Below are 22,741 nucleotides of genomic sequence, written 5' to 3'. Positions count from 1 at the left end.
TCTTCCTGAGATGCATTAACATATACTAGTATATGATCATTTGAAAGCATGCTTTGCATGCTGCTTCTGACTTAAATTACATAAGTCTGTGATTCATAAGCACAGTATCTATATCTTTTTATTTCAAGGGGTTTACAAAGTAAATTTCTTCAGTGCATCACTGGCTGCTCTGTTCAGTGCATTACATGTAGTAAAAAAATCTGCCACCTTTTCAGGAATGCCCCATACTATACACTGTTGCCATTAGGAGACAAGTCGTTAGTAATTCTTCGGTTACTTTTATAAAACAAATTCCCTTAACCATTTCTGTGCCACAGGGCCTATTTGGGCCTATTTGAATATCTACGTTAAGTGCCACAGGGCCTATTTGGGCCTATTTGAATATCTACGTTAAGTGCCACAGGGCCTATTTGGGCCTATTTGAATATCTACGTTAAGTGCCACAGGGCCTATTTGGGCCTATTTGAATATCTACGTTAAGTGCCACAGGGCCTATATGGGCCTATTTGAATATCTACGTTAAGTGCCACAGGGCCTATTTGGGCCTATGGCAATTTGAAAAAATATACATTAAAATAAAAAAAAATATTAAATATATTCAGGTTCTGTTTTTCATTATTGATTTTTTAAAATTTGTATCAATATGCATCGTATGATCTATGTGTTTAGTGAAATACTGCTGATAACGTCACAACGTTAAAAATGACATCATAATCATGACGTTACTACGTCACACAGCGCAAACTCGTTGTCTGCGTTTTACCATGGCTGGCGTATGGTTTTTGTGAATACATCCCCAGGACTTTTCCGTCAGAACGGGAAAATAATATCTGTCCTAATGCACAACCTGGACCAAAGGAAATGCCCCCTCCCCCACAAGAGCACGACCAATCTTACGTTTTCCTACTCTGCCATATAAACCCTGGGCTCGTTTAACATATAACCGACTTTTGACTAAAATCTATCTTAAAAGACCAAATATTTTTCATAAGATCTCACCATAGCTCATAAATTTGTCATATCTTAATAGGATAATCTTAAATACTGTCAAAATACAGGTCTTAAGTCCAACTTTAACATGGCGAGAGCTAATACTTTAGTCCACCACCGAAGGCCGAGTATAATTCGAGTGTGCGCGACTTTTTTATTTTCATGCTGCCGTTAGTGCTGATAAAAAAAATCAAATAAAACACATCGGTAATATCAATGCGGTTTTTTTTTAATCGGGTAAAAAGCTACTACATACAGCATCGTTCTCTGGTATTGTATAATTTGCAAGAAATCGAGAGTATATTAAGCACCAAAGGAAGCATGTACTTTATATGTATTATTTTTATTCAGAGTTAATTAATGAACGGCAATATAAACTGCGATATGCCAAATAAGGAGGAATGGGGCACTGAAAAAATTACTTTGATATGATCCTAGAACAAAATTTTAGCCAGATGATCAACATTAAAAAAAATTCCATCTGGTGACATTTTACTGTAGTTTTCATGCATGTAAAAGAACAATACTGAATCTTTGGACAGAAAAACAAGAACTGCATGTAATAACTTATTTGGAGATAATGGTGATGCTTCGACCGTGTTCGAGATTAAGACTATGTTGTTTTTGATTCTTTGAATATTAGAACTATAATATAAATCACAATCGTAGTTGTATCGATAAATAAGCTAAGATATTAGAGAACATTAAGAACAAAATTATACATCTTTTTCCGAGAGTTCAAACGTTTACAACTGACGATCGTGATTGTCAATATTACACGTATGATGTGGTAAAAGTTTTTACTTTGTATGGAATAAAATGTAAAAATTAAGATAGTGTTCACCTGTCCGAGGAAAGGAAGATTTTAAAACATACAGATAATTTAAAGCTACATAGTCCGATTTTTTTTTGGCTATGGGAGTATCAAATATTTTTCTATACAGACCAAATTTATTAGACAAATGCCTATTTACACAAACAAAATCCGTCTCCTTTCAAAGTTTGTATTATTTAAAGTACATAAAAAATTTCTGTATGAGAAAACAAAAAACAAAACAAACCAACTCCATCTTGGGAATGTTTAGAAACGGGAACCGCTTGGTTTTGTTCCCGAATGATTGGGTTTATTCAACCCGCATGTGATGTATCGATTGTACATGTATACAAAACACTTCCCCAAATATTAGTGAATAAAATGTACCGACGTTTATTTTTGATTTGAAATTTTTTCAAAGTCGTAATACAACCATACCCGCCTTGACCTCAGCAGCGAATTTTATTATGAGACGAAAGAAATCAATACAATTTATGTCGTTTGTTTTTGTAAATAAATTGTGTACATCACTTTTTCAATAAAATATGGCTTAATGTACCTGGAAAACTACTGCAATGTCTATTATGATACTCATACTTAGCATAGCCATCGTATAAAATCGAACATAGCAGCTTTAAAAATTTCACGATAAGCCTATATATTATTCTATTTACGAAATCATTAAAGTAATTTGGGGTATTTTGAATAACAGTTTTTGTTCAACTTGATTGTAAAATATGTGTAAATACGCATGTTTAATACAGTTGGTTGTTTTGGTCCAACAGAAAGATCATACTCGTTCATGTGCGGACCTAGAAGGGGGTGCATGGACTATTCCTTCCACCTCTTGGGAAATCAAATTTAAAAGATTATATAGCAAAATTCCCGAAATAGGCCTCAAAACCCCTCTCCAACATTGGAAAACAAAATTATCCCTCGGACACCCCCTGGAAATGTTTTCTGGATCCGCGCATGCGGTAACAAACATACAATATATCAATTTTCTCGCTGAATAAAGCAATAGCATACAGTGTAATGAGAAATGAATATTGAGCAGCGTTTTCATCACATAAATTCTCTTTACTGAGGTTAGCGAGAATATTTTAATAACAAAATGATTTATTAATGTATGTCATTTCTTCTTTAAACTCTCTATATATAAATCACTGCATGGCGTTGGAAGCAATTTGAAAGTGAGTGGGGGGGGGGGGCTAGACTAATCCTAAAAAATATTGACAAGCAAAAAAAAAAATGATAAAAAACTAATTCCCAAAATATCCTTGGGGGGGGGGGGGGGGGTAGTACTATACCTATACTTCCAAAAAAATCTTACCTACCAAAATAAAAAAATTTCCCACATCATGAAATTCCTAATCCGGGGGGGGGGGGGGGGGGGGGGGTGGGGGGTGGGGTGGGTGGGGGGGGGGGGGAATAGTATGCCTATGACTTCAACTTCTCAATAATTTAATCATTTCAAGGTAAATTTAGGAACAAATATGTTTCCTGCGAGAAAGAGTGGGGGGGGGGGGGGCTAACCTTTTATGATGCTATGTGCCTAATGGTTAGGTCTAACTTTGCAACGCCTCCGACGCCTATGTAAATTACATTGCAGGTGGTGACTGTTGGAGAGTTTCATTTGTTCGTGTTTTGTACATTGCAGTGCGATACACCACACTTTCTAAAACACGGAACGCGGGGTGATTCGAAATTTCCCTCAAATGACTTTACGAGCATAAACTTGGATGGACGTTTATGCTTGCGCGATTTCATAGAAATGATTATTAAAACGAACAAGGAATTGCTTACCAATCTAGCACTGTCATTCTTTGTCTGTCTGTCTGCATATCTAACACACAGTAAAAACCAATTCCTTTTGCGAATTTCTTAAACTGCATCATGATAAACCTTTACAGCTGCAGCCAGCAATACCCGCCTCTTGACCACTAACATATTTGCGTTATACTAATTAATTAGTTTTTGAAAATTATCCGCTATTAATGACAATGATTGTTACAAAAATATCGTATTAATGATGCATACAGGCTCTAAAACAATGTAAGTTGGTTATATAAAATCGCTTTAAAACATTTGGTGCTTTGCTTAATTACACATATAGTTTAATGTTAATCTAATATGGTTTGTACATGGTCAGTAAATCCCATACGGTGCGAGGCCGAATGAAGATGTTTTAAAAATAAATGTCCAAATTATTCGTGGGAAAAACTTAGTTATTGCTATTTAGACCATATACTTTCGTGATAACTATTTGATAATCCCGCCCCATCAGTTCCATTTTTCACAATTTGAGGGAATTTCTGGTGTGAAAAACATGATTAAGTTTGCATTGCATGTCATTAGGTTATCAAAAAAGAAATCCGATAATTTATGATTTTTTTAAGTCAACCTACTTAAACAAACTCTCTCTCTCTCTCTCTCTCTCTCTCTCTCTCTCTCTCTCTCTCTCTCTCTCTCTCCCTCTCTCAGGAATAAGATAGCTTTTTTATCGTGAAATTTATGTCTCATATATGTGCAAACAAAGAAATAAGAGATATATGCATTATATCTTATAGAACTACATGTAATTTCAATGATAAAAAATTCACATGTATGCGTGGATTATAATTAAGATTGACAGGATAAGAACGTGATTATTTTAAAAACTGCACGTATTTGTTAAAGATTGTGAACATGCATCATTTATGAAGTAATTCATATTTTTTGAAAGACGTGGTTTTCTTTACATTTCTTTTTCATTTGGCGACGCTTAAAAAAGAAAGAAAAAAAAAGAATGGCGTAACGTCTTATTTGAAATGACAGAGAAAAAGATAAAAAGCCATTGTTTTCGATAATAACATTAGAAATTATTGATTAAACACAAAACTGCATCCCACAACGCTAAAAAATGGTACGGCGCGTTGTGTCAGATTGTTACGTCAAAACATGAATTTGATAACGTCATGCTTGGCACTGAAGCGTAATAACGTCTTTTTTGACGTGGCAGCGAAAGGGTTAAAAAAGCCTATATATATATAAGTCTTATAAAATGATATTTTGTATTTTGTGCTCCTATACAAATCATATTCAGCTGTATGCTATATATCATTGTTTTAGCACCCATACATGGTTTGTGGGATATATCCCATAAAGAATCTATATATATATTGCCATGACATGGTTTGTGGGTTCCTACCCACAAGTATGTTATATATATTATCTACTATATATCACTGTGGGTATGTATACCCACAATGTGGTGACCCACAACGTTATCTATAACTTTGAAACCAAATATGAGTAATCTTTATATTCATCTTATATTTGGCTTCTTCATCAAAAACTATTCCTAAAAATGCGTTTCCTTTTGTAATAAGCCTACCACAAATGCAGGGTCCCACAACCCATGTTTATGGATCATGACCCGCAAACCATGTCAAGTACCTATATATATATATAGAGGATATCTATATTGTGTGATTTTATATTTGCTTTATCCAACGAGTTGAAATGGTGTATATATTCGCGAGGCTTGCCGAGCGAATATAACCATTTCAACGAGTTGGATAAAGCAAATATAAAATCACACAATTATAGATGTTCTATTTATCTCATACAATTTGATTTATATTATGAAGCTTTTGAGACAGTCCCTTGTGTGACACAAATTGGTTGTTTTTTTTCAAAGATTAAAAACGATGATGCAACGTTGTGTTATGCGGCTATTGTGACCTTGCGCAATACAATTTAGTACGTCATTCCTGAGATAAATCTAACTGTTTTAATGTAAAGTTTCACTGAAATAAACCTTAAAACAATTTTTTAGCTCTAGATAATTTTTCTTAGAGCTTATTTACTTGATTAAATGGAAATTCCGATTAGAAGAGTTGAATAATCAAGTTTGTTGACATACACAAAGTTGCGAATGCTCGTTAGTTTGAATTGACTCGAACGAGGAACAGTTGTTGATGCATGATGTTTAATAAAACAAACACTAAGCTAGCCTTATGATTCGAAATTGAAAATAGTGAATAAGGATGCTTACTGGTGGTGGAATCAAAGTATCATGAAACATTATTTCGGTAAGTTCTTGTATATAAACACAACCAGAGCGCTCTGTTTTCATCGCGTCGTCATGATGAACTCCTTGATAGTGAACGTAATTTGTAGTTTTATAAACTTCACAAAGCAAATTGAAAGTTTGAAGTGGGCTAAATTTATCAAAAATCTTGACAAACAAGAAAAAAGGGTATTGTGGTTACGGTTATGAATAACTTTGCAAAAAAGGTGCGGGGGGGGGGGGGGGTACCCCCCCCCCCCTCACAATAGCCCCGGTTCCGACGCCTGTGCTACGCAGTTATGTGTTTTCCTTCATATTTGTAATTTAAATCTTTGACAAAATCAATTTTATATTAATTTTTGTAGTAGATACTGTATAGTTATGTTGAAAGTACTAGCAAATCTTCGAAAATAGGTTACTAAAGCGTTGAAGCGAGGGGCTGTGTCAAAAGTAGTTCCGACCGGAAGTATTTGATATAGCATCACCCGTGTGATATAGCAAAGGTTTATCACACGGGTAATATACACCACACGTATGAGATAAATATATATATATATATATATATATATATATATATATATATATATATATATATATATATATATATATAAGCATAAATACATATTCATAGCATAAATGAATATTCATAGTAAAAATGCAAAATTTTGAAAAAGTTTCTTTTCTTTCATTTGATGTAAAAAAAGATAGAACAAAACAATATGATAAAGTATTCTCTTTAATATACATTCTTAACGATTGACTTGTGTCTTCGAAGTTTACGACTCTACAGAACATTTTATATTTGTAAATTCTTAATGCAATAAATGAGAGGAAGATATTATAAAGCTTTCTTGTTTCGTTATCATCAACAAAAAACCAACAATGACATTTTTCCAAACAATAGTAAAATTTAAGCATTGGCTTGCCATATGCCAAACATGTTTTACATTTATACAATCAAAAATTAGATGCTGTGCATTTTCTATCTCGGTTCTACATATTTTGCATTTGTTATTTACCCCTTTATTCCACTTACTTATTAACAGATTATTACTTAGTAAATTATTTAGAAGTTTATAATTAAATTCCGCAATATTTTTTATCTTTGACATTTTTAATTTTGTTGAAATATATTGATTTCCAAGTTTCCTTATCTGAGATTTGGAAATCCCTACCAAGCTTTCCTTGTGAAATTGGACTTTGAAATTTGAGCTTTACAAGCTTCGAATAAAAACATTTAGTTTTGTATTCTTCGTCATTCATTTGCATTTTGATATAGGGGATTTTAGAAAAATCATACATGAATTCAAATTTCTTAAACACTTTTTGTATTATTTTATACGCGCAGATCCAATTGCTTTTTTTGTTTAACTTATCAAATATATCTCTTGTACTTTTTAATTTACCATTTTCTTTGAAGATGTCTTTAACATACAGTATTCCGCTTTTAATCCATTCATCAAAACATATCGTTTTACCTTTAAAAGTAAATGAAGTATTCGACCAAATTGGTTGTAATAAAAACGATTCGGTATTTATTGATCTGTCATTATTTTGCTTAAAATCTTTACATAGATTAAAACAGGAAAAAACTTGCTTATAAAATTCTGGAAAGTTTTTTAGTATACCATAATTTTCTATTGATATTCAGCGCTTTACAGAGACTATCTATATATTTGATTAGTTGTAATTAGGCGGGCAATCCACGTTGCCTTTATAGCCTTTAATTTAGAGTCTATGTCGGTAATGCCTATACCGCCATCCATAATATCACCTATCATTGTATTTCGTTTGATTCTGTCTGTTTTATTCCATATGAAATTGTATATTACTCTATTTATATCATTCACATAATATCTTTCGGGAAGTTCTAAAATACTTGAAACATATATAAGTTTAGGTAAGGCAAGAGAATTAACTACAGTAACTTTACCGAATAATGTTAATTTTCTCTTTTTCCATGATTCAAACAAAATTTCAATATCGTGGTAAATCTTCATCCAGTTTTTATTATAACACTCGATTTTGTCGTGTCCTACAAAAATACCTAAGCATTTTACAGCCTGTTTAGCTACTTTAATACCTTCTAGATTTTCGAACTGGTCTTTTAAATTTCCTAACAATATGCATTCAGTTTTTGATAGGTTTATCTTTGATCCAGCTAATTTGCAAAATTTATCTATGGTGCCAATAGCATGTTTCATGGATTCTATATCTCCTAAAGTAACCGTCATATCGTCCGCGTGCTGTACATTTTTTATTTCATCTTGTAAATTTTTCGAGGTAAATCCATGTATTAAATTATTTTCTTTAATTTTACTTCATAAAATTTCCGCAACAAATAAATATAATATAGCAGAAATCGGACACCCTTGTCTTATACCTCTATTCATTGCGCATGTTTTTGAAATCCATCCATTATTTTTTAAACGGAAAACGGGGTTTTTATATAGGATTTTTATCCATTTTATAAAATCTGGTCCAAAATTAAATTTTTTCAAAGTTTTAAAGAGAAAATTCCATTCAACTGAGTCGAAAGCTTTTTCAAAGTCTATGAATAGTAATATACCGTTTTGATTATTATTTTCACAATATTCGAAAATATTAAGTATAAGCCTTGCGTTGCTTCCAATATATCTTCCTTTTATATATGCTGTTTGTTCATTTCCTATATAGTTATCAATAACCTTTTGCAGGCGGCGAGCAAATATAAAGGCAATTATTTTGTAATCAGTATTAGTGAGACTAATTGGTCTATAGTTTGTAAGCTGTGACCGTTCTCCTTTTTTTGTGAATTAAAGATAATACAGCAACTCGTTGTGAAAATGTCATTTCGTCTAAACTGAATATTTCTTTAAGCATATTATGAAAGAGTATTGATATTTTATCCCAGAAACATTGATGGAATTCAACTGGTAATCCGTCTAACCCGGGTGATTTATTATGTTTCATGTTCATTACAGAATCTCTACACTCTTCTAAGTTTGGAAATTGATCACGTATTTTTTACATTTTCAGATAAACACATGATATTACTATTTTGTAAGTAGTTTTCAATATCAGAACTACTTATATTTTTACTACGATAGAGTTCTTCATAAAAGCTACACATTTCACCTAATATGTCATCATCAGTAGAAAGAGTTTCATTATTTTTATTTTTTAGTTCATAAATAGTATTCTGTGTTTGGTGCTTTTTTTCCAAGCCTAAACAGAATTTCGTGTTTTTCTCCCCTTCATTTATCCATTTTGCGCGAGACCTAATTTGAGCGCCTTTTGCTCTTCTATCGTATAAATCGCTTAGTTGTCTTTCAAGAGTTCGCTTTTTATTCATATTAATTTCTAAATAAGGTAACGATTCTATCTCGATTATTTCCTTTTCTATGTTTTTAATCTGATCTTTGTAACTCTTTTGACTATTTATTGATTAATGAATAGAAAATCGGTTTACCTCCTGTTTCAGCTGTTCCCATTTTTGCATACAAGTAACGCTTAATTTTCTAATATTTTGAATAATGTCATATATTTTTTCCTTATAATCAGATTTTTCAAGTAGAGATGTATTAAGTTTCCAATAACCCGTTCCTCTATTATTTTCGTGTAATTTAACGTTAAGGTGGTACAAAACAGATTGCTTAAATTTTTCCTATCATTCATTTTTTATTAAAATTGCACTAAATGTTAATCATATTGAACTCTATACATATACAAAGTTTAAAAAAAATTCCACCATTAGTTTTCTCGTTATTAAGGTCACAACTATGGCTTCCGACACACTGTAAGAAAAGGGTTAGGCTCATCAATATACATGATTTTTTTTTAAAAATTGTCAAAATATTTTTTATTTTTTGGCAAAAAACTATTCATAAAGAGACTGAGACACTATAACCACTGAAAAAACTACAATTATTGACTTTGATAAATTTTTGTACCAATAAAACCAATCCAAAGTGTATACAAGAAGGCCCTATTATGAAGCTATTCGCTATACGAAATACCGTTTTTATTTAAATTCCTATCATTCAAATTCCATGAAAAAATATCATTTAAATTGTTGGAATATGTAAATGATAATATTTAAATACCAAAACAATTCCACCACTAGATTTTTCTTAAACCGATGTTTAATCCCCCCTCCCCCACTCTATGACAAAGAATTTTTTGGAACAGGTCTTGTACGTCGTGACGTCATAATAAGACGCGTAGTATGTGACGTACGTCATTAATTTGTCTAAAAATACCGAGTACATTCCTGATTTATCTTGCTGAAATTATTTCCGCTAGTTTAATTGAAATATTTCAGTTCAAAATGTCAACAACAAATATGGACGTTAACCTTAGCGATTTCCTTGGCGGTTGTTTGAAATGCAATTATTGGAATCTATGAAAATTTGCTGGAAAAGTGGATATACGTACACCTTACCTTTATATGGATATTTTATATCGCTCTGATTTATATGTTCTCTCCTGTACAGTAGGTTAATGGTAGCATTTATGGGAACGATGCAACTTTAGATAAAATGAAACCAACTTAACAAAGCCCCAGCGACTATATGTAGCTTTTATGACAAGTGACTGAAAGTCATTGACCAATGACTGGGTTGGCTATCATTTTAGACTATATAGAGGGATCCATATAAAGATATAGAAAAATGATAAAAAAATGAAATCAACATATGAAATTTTTCTTTATCAAATGGTACCGGTAGTTTATAGATTCAGGAAGCATACATAAAAAATTAAACTGACATGAATTCATAAATATGCATTGTATCCCTTTTATCTCCAACTTCCGCCATATTAGTTGTCGATTTCTATTGTTCTGCTCATCGCTACACACACCCCTCATGCTTCACCGCATTCAGGTATTTCATTCACCGAACACGTTACTTTGGACGAAAAGACGTGTAGAAATGCGTTTTGAACAAAAATAATATGACAACCACGTACTGCAGTGGCAAGGAATATCCAATGAACGACGAAACAAGTCAAACTAAAATCCATGCACAGATACTTAAAAAATCCTCGATAATTGTTGGTCCTATTCCTGTGTGTTATAAAATTGCACATACGCAACTACACACTGTGGCAGATCGAGCAATGTCAATGATCGCATGGATTTTTTTATGTAGAAACCGATGGATACGATGTTACTTTCTTGGATTTACTATCATTTATCTACTGTGTTGGATGTAGTGCCGCCGGGGTTTTCAAAAAGATGCAGACGGTATGCACTCTATATGAACGACACACGTGTTCGATGTGCATGTGAAGTAAAGCAGCACTATTTGTGAAAAATAGTACGGATACCTTGGCGATTCTTTCAAAGAATAAATATATTTTGTATTTTTATCTGTTTCCTTTATTCTTTACTACAAAGATTTTACTTCAATATGTAGTTCATGCATCTAGAAGTCCGTGTAACCTGATCGGAAAGCAACCGACCGTAACTTTCTCGCCCGGTATATTTAAACAATAAAATGGTTTCTTTGGTGATCCATTCGAGTTATGAAGGTAGTGACATTGCAGAAAAAATACATAACCCGCGTTATAACCCGCTAACGCGGGTTATGTATATATATATATTTTTTCTGCAATGATCACTACCTTCATAACTCGAATGAATCATCAAAGAAAGCATTTTATTGTTTATATTAACATCTTTCTTTAAGCTTATCGATAAATTGATTATAAGAAGTAAGTAAAATTTACTAAATTACCGTTGATGTACGTAAGTGAGTTAGCTAAAAGAAACAACCAAATCGTCTTGTGTGACTTTGAGTCTGACATCGTCATGATTATTTCGTGCAGTCCGTGATTTTTCCTAGGTCTCTATAGGTTTGGACCAATCGATAAACAGGGCGTGTCGATATCTGTCCTGTCATTTTCTTGTCAGCTTCAGCCGCTGTAGATTTCGACCAATCGATAAATGGGGCGTGTAGATTTCAGTCTGGCTGTTTCTATAGAGCTATGAATTAACTATAAGTTTCCGTAAGAAATAGAGGGAATAATACTTGGGAGATGTAAATATATATATATATATACCCCAGTGGCAGTAGAGGAGCGATCAAAACTAATATGGCGACCAAACGCTTTTATGATTTCATGTCAGCTTTAAGCTAAAATTTAGCTAAATCTGATGGTTATCAATTATATTATTTTTTATAAAGACCCCTAAGGCTCCTTACAAAAAGACAAATTCACACACTACGTACATACAGTAACTTCACATAAATTTTACTGTTCAAATCTTCATTTGTAGTTGAACACAGTCATGACAGAAATTTCTTATCAAAACAGCAAGCATTTTATATGTGTCTTTGTGAGCATCTATAAATATGCAATTGCAATGGATTTCAATTTTACAAATATGCAACTTTACAACATCAGACCAAAAACAAAGTTTTGAATTTCAAAAATCAATACATTGTCATATAAATGTACCTATATTAATAGTAAACTACAATCAAAGTTTTTCTCTGTATCATTAAATCAAAAACCCAACCCATTTATCAACCCCTATATATATATACGTTTATCAATAAATTTACCTATGAAGCAAGCTCTGATTTTGCAGCAGGCCAAGTTTACGAGTATGTTTCAACTACGCCAGTGACTTGCGATGTTACGAGCATGTTTCATCTGCGCCAGAGGATCGCATCCTGTTCTGCAAAATCACGTTATGCTCTGAGCAGTATTTAAAAGAATTCTTACCCATAAACCCCATGAACCATAAATATTATGACAAAAAGAAGTACAATTAGAACAATTTAGGTAATCGTAATGAAACATGGATAATTGTTGAAAATCTAACAAAAAAATTTATATCATATTTAAAAATATTTGAATAAATTCATTTGGTACTTTTATGGCAATACAACACCCTGTTACATATTCACAAAAATGATTGCAATGGCTGTGATATATCAGTTGACAGTGAAGAATAATAGAATCAAACACTTTGTTGCTATGGGCGACTAACAAATGTTACCAAGTAGCCCTATTCATACTAGGTGCCTGTGATATGTATAATATATTATTATACTTTCATGTTAAATCCGTTCTATTACCCTCAGCATTAGCAACACACTTGGAAACGGGTAACACAACGAATTGTTACATGCGCGTAAACTATGCGCGTACAGTTCGCCCCCGAATTCATGTCATTTTTATATAAAAGCAGTAATAATTTCTCTAAGATTAAGACATTCAGTATATATAATGTTCACATTATTACACTATTCTTCACATAAAAGAATCTTCACAACATTTTCAGCTTGTTTACAAGAAATTTTATGAGTTTGTAGCATCATTTTAGCAGCTTTTAAATCCCTGCTTATGGCTAGCTTCACATGTTGAAGGGAAACACCGCTTCTTGAAAGTTTCTCGGACACCGATTTGCAGATTTTCTTTGGTCCATCGAGATGTACATATGATGCCATACATGCATGATACATGATCGAATAATAGTCACTATTCGATATGTGTTCAAACAGTCTCAGTTCAATTAATTTCTGCAGGCTCTTCACATCCGCTAAAGCATTATGAGCTGAATAGGTCTGTCCTGTAAGCATTTTGACTAAATGTTCTTGTTTGTAGCAATTACTGACTTCTTCTTTGGAGATAACTCTGCGGCACAACTGAAGGGTGTCGATAAATCCTCTCACTGTTTGACAAAATGTGGAAAACAAATTAAACTCCTGTAATCTGTTGAACAGAACATGTAAATCAAAACTTTTTATGTTATGGCCTATGAGGACTGGACTTTTCTTGGACTGTAAAAAGGTGATAAAGTTGAGTAGAGCATCTTGAATGTGTTCACCACTCACTGGCTTGCCGTTCAAAAACATGCAATTGGTTTCACGACAAAATGTAATTCCTGTCAATCTGGATGCTTCGCTGGTAATATTGCATCTAGGAATGACGTAGTTTTGGAAACTTTCTTCACCAGCACATGCTGCAATTTGAGTAATGTCACTCTTTCTTCCTAATCCTGTTGTTTCAAGGTCAAATACTACTAATTCACAGCTGTGGTCAAACTCTAAAAACTTTGGAATTTCTTCTTGTGCACCAACACTGCAGTTGAACTCTAAATTTGGCTCGTATGTTACTCCCTCTCTCACAGTAGATATCCTTTCTTTTTTTCTCTTTTGCTTCTGAAGCTGTATTCTTCTTCGCTTGTATTGTAAACTTCTCTGGTGTAATCTTTTCACCCGTCTTCTCTGGTCTATCTTCTGTGTCAGGGAGGATGTGTAGACCCCAGGAGAAAGTGAACTTGCTTTATTTACCTATTCAAAATTATTTAAAATCATTAAACAAGATATCTGTGAGCCAATGCTCACTAGTGATACCCCCGCTCTGATGTGAATATGCAAAATAAGCAAAGTCGACATTTAACAGAAAGCTGGCATCCGATTGGTACAGAAATATATCCCACAATATGGCATGCCTAAACAAATAGTTTAGCTCCTTCGGAGCGGGGGTATAATAATCTATGAAAACTTCGCAGATTATAAATTTTGAACCATCTAAACATTGCCACTCAGTTGTAGCTTTAAATGTTATGTACCAAAATGGACTGCAAACAATGGTATTGTTTAGCTGCATACTTTCAGGTCAATTTTTCAACCATGGTTATAATACTTTTATTTGAATGCATGTCAACTTAAGCATAAAAAATATAGAACAATGACTTTTGATTAAGATATTCACAAAGGACTATGTGCGGTATGGTCAAATATCTGCCCCCGATTTCAACCAATTTTTAAATAGTATCGCATAAAAATGAAATCTTCACAAATCATTTTGCATTTGGAAGTATAGAGCGCAGGCTTGCTCTAGTGCGATTTTAACATATGTTTTTCTTCAGATAGTTATACATATGATACTAAAAAATGGTACTTGAGCAAGCCTGCGCTCGATGTTTCCCAGTCGAATAACCATCGGAAAACACCCATATTTTGCTACAAAACATCAATTTATCAAAATAATGCAATATTCATGACGTCATTTCTACATTATGACGTCACTGTGGTGATAACCTTTTACACCTTTATTTCTAATATGATTTTAACTATCTTTCACCTTATTTTAAAGCTCTTTCTAAAACTTTGATTTTGGGGGGCAAAAATTGCATAAAACCGCACTTTGTCCTTTGTTCTAGTTTGTTAATAGGGCTTTGTGCTTAGGTTACAAATGTTTGTTAATGTAAGACTAGCTTTATCTATATTGTATAACATATATATATGTATTTATTTCTTACTTTAACAAGATAGCTATGTCCTTCATTTTTCTGAAGAACTGCTGCACTCACTCTCCTTTTCAAAGAACTGCTTCCACCATAATATCTGAAAATAATTAAAAAAAATATTTAAGCACATCTAAAAAAAATAAATAAAGCGCCATCAGATCAATTTAAGACAATAAAATGTTCAAATAAAAAAATAAAGCTTCATCTTCCCCAAACACCATCATTTTTCCATCATATTCTACCCCTTTAAAAGACTGAAACTTTTACCTCAAGAATTATTGTTCACTAGAGCAGATAATATCACAAAAGCTTATATACTAACTGATTATACAACCAGGGGCTCGTTTCATAAAGAGACCTAAATTTTGGGACTAACTTTAGTTTAGTCCAAGGACTTACACCAAAACTTAGTCGGGGGTATTTTGCATTTCATAAAGCGGCGTGACTAGAGGCATAAACTGTAGACTATAGCTTTAGAATGCCTAGAAAGTCATTTACTAGACCTTAAAGGCAATTCCTAAATGATATGCTACCTATTTTTGGGTGCTTTTGTTGAAACAATGTTATTGAAATTCTCATTGGATTGAGTTGATCCCAAGTCACGCATGTTTTCAATTCTTCCTTTGTACTTTTCAACAAGTGTTTCCAGCTCTTTCCTTAGGCCATCACCATGAAGAGGTTTTCCATTAGGAAGACTTGTAAACCTACAAACATGCAACAAATAAAAAAGTGAATCAATCTGAAATCAGAGATTTGATTTAAATATAAACATATTATGTGCTATCATTATAGCTTTACAGTACATTTCAAATCTTTTTGTTTTGCCTCCGACTAGAATGTCTCGACGTCATTGGATGAATCGCGTCACGTGATTGCCTTATAAATTTCTTTAAACGGCGGGCGTCAAAATTTATATGGCAACATGGCGGACGTAACGTTATTTGAGCTGATTTTTTACACAAACGTTCAACCATACCTTTAATTTTTAAGCCCTAAAATATTTAGAGTGACCCCCCTTTGCCCGTGACGTAATAAAACGATCCTTTATACAATGGCATCCCGGTTTGAACAGACGACTGACGAGAAAGGTACAAATTCGAAAATAAGCCTATGAATTTAATTGTTATGTAATATCTTTTGTTGTTTACATATCAAACTTTAGGTCCTCGACAAAACAAAACACTTATTAGGTTTGTTACTGACTGTTTACAGAAATTTGTGGTGTCGGTAAAGTCCATAGAAGGCGAGGCGGAGCTTTACCGACCCCACAAATTTCTGTAAACAGTCAGTAACAAACCTTATAAGTAATATTGTACATTTAGTGTTTTGAAAATCACAGCATATTTCATAAGATAATAAGACAAAGCTGGTCAAAGGACAAACAACTATGACGCCAAACTTTTAAACAAACTTGAATATATACACTGCATGACAATGCTTTCACATAGATTTCAACTTTTCTGGCTAATCAGTTTTTGAAGATTTTTCTTTTAATCAACATACTGGAGCCAATATAAAATTATTGTTTGTTTGGATTTGCCTTCCCCCTCATTGAAATACCCCCGTTGATAAAATTTTATCAGGTACTCCCTAAAAAATTTGGGTACAAAAAATAATTTCATTTTTTATCTCTCTCCCGCTTGTTCCCTTATCAATACCTGTATGCTGAATTGTCTTTAAAATGACACCAGCTTTCATTTACACAATTGGCATGGTTTCCAAATATATGCGGCACTATGCAGTCGTATGATTTGGCAACATCATCATTGCTTTTGGTGTTGTCCATCAGTGGATACATAAAGCATCGAGCAAGGTATGGTATCACATCAGGGTGTTGTAATTCTTTGTGCCTAATACATCAGATATAATGAAAAACTGATAATAAATTCTATACTAAGTAAAACTTAAACTTGTATACAATACATGTATGTATTTTTAGTAGTATGGTTGGGTGATAGAGTGAAATAAGATCTGAACAAAACTATTTTTAAGAACATGAGATGTTTGTAAAACACCAATGTTGTCAAACCCCTCACCCCGGCCATTGACATGGGCACAGATCTGTCTAGAATTGTTCAATCATACCGTGACATACCCAATATCCAGTACAAACTTGATCTAAATACATATACATGTATTTTCATTTTAAACCCGCATATCAAATTTTATTTCAATATCTGCAACTTAAATTTGCAAACATAACAAGAGGCCCATGGAATAAATTTAGTATTAGCTACAGTATATATACTCAGAAAAATTGGGTTGACAGCAAAGCGTTTATAAACAAGAGGCCCATGAGCCACATCGCTCACCTGAGGAACAATAAGTATGATAAAATCAGCTTAATGGAGTCATAATACAAACAATCTGGACAATGTACAATAATACATGTAGATCCTGTATAAATAAAATCCATTTTTCCACCTGGATATTCTAATGTTTAAAATCATTAGTCCCTTTTCTAACAGGATGATTTTATAGCCATATTATATGTTGAGTATAGCTGTTCTCAAAAAGATCCTTAACGATTGTTTATACATGTATATGGGATATAAAGCTACATCAAACTCTGAACCTTCTTGTGAGGCCAAAGAATTGTCCTGGGGCCATAGTCTTAACAATTATAAAGAATCATATGGCCGATTAGATTTGAGAAGAAGATTTTTAAAGATTTACTCTATATATTTCTTTGTAAAACTTCAACCATTATGGCCCCACCCTACCCCTGGGGGTCATGATTTTCACAACTTTGTATCTACACTACCTGAAGATGCTACAACACAAGTTTCAGCTTTCCTGGCTAAATGGTTCTTGAGAAGAAGATTTTGAAATTTTCTCAAATTTTTCCATTAATTTATAACTATCTCCCCTTGAAAAAGGGTGTGACCTTTCATTTTCACAACTTTGAATCCCCTTTGCCTAAGGATGATTTGTGCCAAGTTTGGTTGAAATTGGCCCGGTCGTTCTTGAGAAGATGTTGAAAATGTGAAAAGTTTACGGACGAACAGACAGACAGATGGACGACAAACAAAATGTGATCAGAAAAGCTCACTTGAGCTTTTAGCTCAGGTGAGCTAAAAACTGGAAACTGAATGGACAGACAGACTGATACATACGCAAAGGTCAAACACATTAAACCCCCTGCAGCTTGTTGCATGGAATAAAAAAAAATTTACCTCTTGGAAATTGAATAAAGATATTTGGATATTCCTTTTTTGACGTGATTCCGGTCATCCTTTTTGACGATATTTGGGAAATCCAAATGAATTTTTGCAGTTGTTGCGGAATCATTATCTGCATGCAAAACCTAAAAAAAATTCATCATGAATAATATTACTGTACTTGTCATTAAATAGTAATACATGTATATTAAAAATTCTACTTCTTTTGGTAATGTGCTGAAAGATAAATTAAGTTTACACTAAGATATTTTTGCTGCTGAAGTACCAATTACAGTATAATTGCGGTAAAAAATTAAAAATCCAAAGACTTTAAATTTTGTGCAATTTTTTTTAAATCCATGTTTTAATGGCAAGTTACCGGTACTATATTAGAGTTAGACATGCATTCTAAAAAGAATACAATAGCTAGCTTAAAAATATATATAAACTAAGCTGGTTTTATCTAATAATATATGTTACAAAACATGAAATTGTTGCAGCAATATTGCAACAACACATTTTTGTGACCAGAATGAAATTTTGAGACCAGTGAATTATTGGAAAACAATCCAGCATATAACATAGATTATTTAAGTTTACACTAATAAAAATTTTCATTTATCGTTACAATTTCATCATCTACATTGTGATTTACCTGAAGCATAAAGTCATTATCTGCAAGTTGATGTGCCATTGACATTGCCATGTCAGCTTCCATCGCCTTGCTACTTCCGGACCAATTTTGTGGGCAATCATGACTGGGAACAGTGTGATTCTGCTCTGCGTGCAAATCACAAACCCTGCAGCATTTGCTTCGCACCTCATATGCAAGAATTTTTCCAGTGTTCTTTCCTATCATACTAGCATGGCCTGTTCAAATTAAAAGTTATAAACACTGAATCGCCATCACTTTATAATTGACCAGAAAGAGACATTTTAATGTACATATATAATGGATGATTAGCAGTAGATCTTTTCATGACATGTTATGTAATGTGTTTCAGCATATTTCTATCATCTCCAATTACAGTTTGTTTAAACATAAAGAAAACAGTGTAAAGAAGTACATGTGAGACGCCTATAAGGACCAAAAACGGCCCCTAAAATTTAACATTGCTATTTCAATGAACTCTTTTGTTTTCTTTGTAGAGAGATACCAATGACATTTTGTCATTATTTCCATTTTGATCCAAATGTTCTCAATTTAGAAATAAGACATCGTGAAATTGGCCTTTCCCACCATTTTTGCCTTTTTAGAATAAATTTTCAAGCAGATTTTCTTTCAGAAAACACTGAGCACAAGCTTGAACAAACAAATTATTTCATCAAAGACAAATCTATTGAAAACTAATAATTGAGCAAAATATGTTTCTTGTTCAAAGCTGCATGCTGCTCTATATTTCCCATTCAAAAAGGGTAAAGAAGGGTAAAAAAAAAATGTAAATTTGACCCAGTTTTACAGAAATGGCATCACTTCTGCATGATGACATATATTTCCACTGCATGAGTGTAAATGAAACACATTTAAATAGTTTACAAAAGGTGGTATATATAAACTATTCTAAAAAGTAACATTGAAAATAAATATATATATAAGTAAAACACTTTTCAAAATTGCAAAATACCAGTACATAACAGCAAAATTCAACTCATATGATACAAAGCAGAGTAGTTCTTTATAAAATATTAATTTTTACCAGAAATGCTATTGTAATTCCACCCTGTCCCACGCTTTTGCCATCCACCATCAAAACTTGCTTGCAGCTACAAATTGAAAATAAAAAAGTTAAAGAGTGTTTTCCAACTGACTATCTCAGATAAGTTGATTGGAGGAGTGGTCACATGATCAGATTTTACAACTGATTTTTTTAAGCAAGCGCTTCGATGCCATGATTTTCATCAGAAAGTTGATTCTTATTAAAATATTAAATTGGATGCTGCGATTTTCAATCATCTTTCAGATTTTGCTCTTGATGTGGGTGGTCACATGGTATGATTTAAAGAAAATTGATATCAAAAGTTGGATGAAAAATTGAACCGTGTGTCTGCACCTTTACACTATAATCTGTTACTTTGATTTGATTCAAGCAAAAAAATCATAATGAAGATATATTTGTCATTGAATATTTTGAAAACAAACTTCTACTTACTGTATCTGATGTTTGCTTTTCCTCAACCTGAGCTGCTCTGCATGATTCCAAAGCCACATCTGTGATAGCCTTTCCTACTTTTGCTGCATGCTTTCTTATGGATGGTTCTGAGGGTGGAGGAATGTTGCATTGCCCCAGAAAATTCACAAGATGTGTTGGGCCCATGCCTACATGAATCATTCCTACATAGTGTACAAAAAATTATTTTAAATTTAAATTCAATTAATTTAAGAGCTGTTTGTGCATTATCATGATTAAAAATGCACATATGTATTACATATATATACCGGTATATTTAAAAAAAATTTTTTTTAATGATTTTCCACATGCATGTTTACATAAATACATGTATGTGCAGCATCATGATTCCGATTGATTCGTCTCAAAGGGTATTGACACAATATTTGCAAAAATATTAAATTGGATATATATACAATTTTTATTTTTTTTGCACAGATGTTGTCAAAACCCTGTGATTCGTCAGATTTGACTGATCATCATGGTATAGTTACTCTTTGGCCTATTGCCTTAATCATCATTAGCATTTTTACTTGCTTGGCAAGTTGGTTAAAACATAAATATCTATATACCATACATACATACATATTCCATATACCGGTAGATATTTTTCGTCAAAAACTGGGTTTTTTTTAAACCTATACTCGTGTTGTAGCAGGGACGTATATATACGTCCCTGGTTGTAGAGGACAATGGTAGATACATCACACTGTACATGTACAGCTGTATGTGAAACATACGTAATCAGTCGTAATAATGGGTAACGTATTCTACATTAGACGTGTACTTGTCAATCTGTTTCTGATTTTAGTGTCATGTGTCGTTTTTAAAGTAATTCAACTCAATTATTTCAATTCAATACTAATAAATACATGCACATACCACACCGTTTCCAAATAAAAGCAACATAGGCCTAGGTTGTACATATTCATCGTGGCCGTGGACTTTATGTTAACTTATAGTTATAGTACGGAATCCTCTCAGAACCTATCTTCGCTAGCCAAGTGTTTTCCGTCCACTCTGCTCCTTGTGAGGAGAGGTGCGGATCATAAACCCTTGACTTGGGAAGATGCTCAAAACCTTTTGCATACGCATTTGTAATTCATTATTGGGATTTTCAAAAAAGCCGACACATTGCAACTCGGCCTGCAGAATAAATATTTTTTAGGCCTAACGTCACAACCGCAAGCACAATTTTGATTGGTCAATGTAGAAAGAGGCCTCAAGTGCACTCGTCTCTACACCAAAATGTTACATACATGTAGGCCTACAGATAAATTGGTATTTCAACGATCAATACGATCGTATATAATTAAATGCAGTAAGGCTCTAACTGACTTGTTTAAGCAGATATATGCATGATTTTATAAATAATACATATCAGTTATATCTTTACTTATACCCAATGTTTCTTGGGGAGGGGTGCAATGACCTGTCACCACATCTTTAAAAATTAAAAAATAATTTCAAATTGACTAAAAATTACCGAGAGCAGCTTTGGTGTTTATGTCGAAGGCTCCAGTAGGTCCCCTCTTCCCTGTCTCGACGGGGCATACGGCGCTGCAGTTGGTGCACTGTACGTGAAGTACGGAGCCTAGGCCATATCTTCTCTCACGCACAGTGTCTTTTAAATGAAGGGGGGTTTTGCATAAGTGGCAAAAAAGTTGTTTTGCGAGGTACCCCAGCTCCACAATGCGCCGTCCTTCTCTCCACTCAGTTTCCACGCATAACGTAACATCTTCCTCATCAGACGGCAATGTTTGAAAATAATTATGGTCATTAAAAGTTACCGGTATTTGCTTTTGCTTTTGAAAATGTGCGCCTCGATTGGAATGTTTTGACTGAACCCCCTGGAACCTCCCGTGGTAGTCTCGTAGACGCAGCATCTTATTTACATGTATAGGGGCTACTTATCGTCTGCACTTGTTTACAAACAGCGTCGTTAAAGCGCTTGAAAATTTGCATCTTGTAAACGTTTGACTTACGCGAGGATCTCCGAAGTGATTGTTTTTCGGATACTGTTTTGTACTACCTTAAATCGTATAGCCTTATGATCTGACATTCTCGTTCCGTTAGAATGTGTACCGGGGATTTTACGAACTGAGATATTTTTAGCTTTTAAATATAAATATTTGCTTAGAAAAATGAAATCAATTCTACTTTTTGGTGTGTCAGTAGCATCGCACCATGGAAAACCGTCTGTATCATTCAGCTTATCCTTCCATATATCAACAACATGTAATTGAGCTAAAATTTCTTTAAGTAACTTGGAACTCCTATCCGTAGAGTTATCTAATTTACAAT

General features: G+C 33.3%; 2 protein-coding genes and 1 long non-coding RNA gene across 4 annotated transcripts in view; all 3 read right to left on the bottom strand.

The window, feature by feature from the left end:
* The window catches only part of LOC117683709 (uncharacterized), a 165,436-nt gene that overhangs the window by 25,221 nt on the left and 117,474 nt on the right, over positions 1–22,741 (bottom strand). The window lies entirely within an intron of this gene.
* LOC136272470 (uncharacterized) overlaps positions 1–22,741 on the bottom strand; it is a 148,955-nt gene that overhangs the window by 53,168 nt on the left and 73,046 nt on the right. The window lies entirely within an intron of this gene.
* LOC105341150 (uncharacterized) lies at positions 11,498–22,473 on the bottom strand. Of its 2 annotated transcripts, none has more exons than XM_066073378.1 (9): positions 21,924–22,473; positions 20,420–20,601; positions 19,967–20,033; positions 18,925–19,139; positions 18,285–18,415; positions 16,767–16,958; positions 15,642–15,812; positions 15,121–15,205; positions 11,498–14,146 (listed from the first exon to the last, which is right to left on the bottom strand). In XM_066073378.1, exons 1-9 carry the CDS (start codon positions 22,321–22,323, stop codon positions 13,097–13,099), a joined length of 2,493 nt encoding a protein of 830 aa, XP_065929450.1. In that variant the 5' UTR covers positions 22,324–22,473; the 3' UTR covers positions 11,498–13,096. The 2 variants fall into 2 exon arrangements, with proteins under 2 accessions (XP_065929450.1, XP_065929451.1); XM_066073379.1 differs by lacking the exon at positions 21,924–22,473 and adding an exon at positions 21,320–21,606 and having other exon boundaries at positions 11,501–14,146.

The sequence above is a fragment of the Magallana gigas genome, chromosome 10, assembly GCF_963853765.1.
Source record: "Magallana gigas chromosome 10, xbMagGiga1.1, whole genome shotgun sequence".
NCBI lineage: Eukaryota > Metazoa > Mollusca > Bivalvia > Ostreida > Ostreidae > Magallana > Magallana gigas.
Note: the sequence above shows the minus strand (reverse complement) of the source record. Positions and strands in the feature narration are given on the sequence as shown.

Bases quoted from the DNA above. Each gene is read 5' to 3' on its own strand.
- LOC105341150 (XM_066073378.1), bottom strand. From the start codon at position 22,323: ATGCTGCGTCTACGAGACTACCACGGGAGGTTCCAGGGGGTTCAGTCA. The intron at 20,602-21,923 runs GTAATTTTTAGT...TACACTATGTAG, and splicing joins AAACACCAAAGCTGCTCTCG to GAATGATTCATGTAGGCATG. The intron at 18,416-18,924 runs GTAAATCACAAT...AATTTTTTTTAG, and splicing joins ATAATGACTTTATGCTTCAG to GTTTTGCATGCAGATAATGA.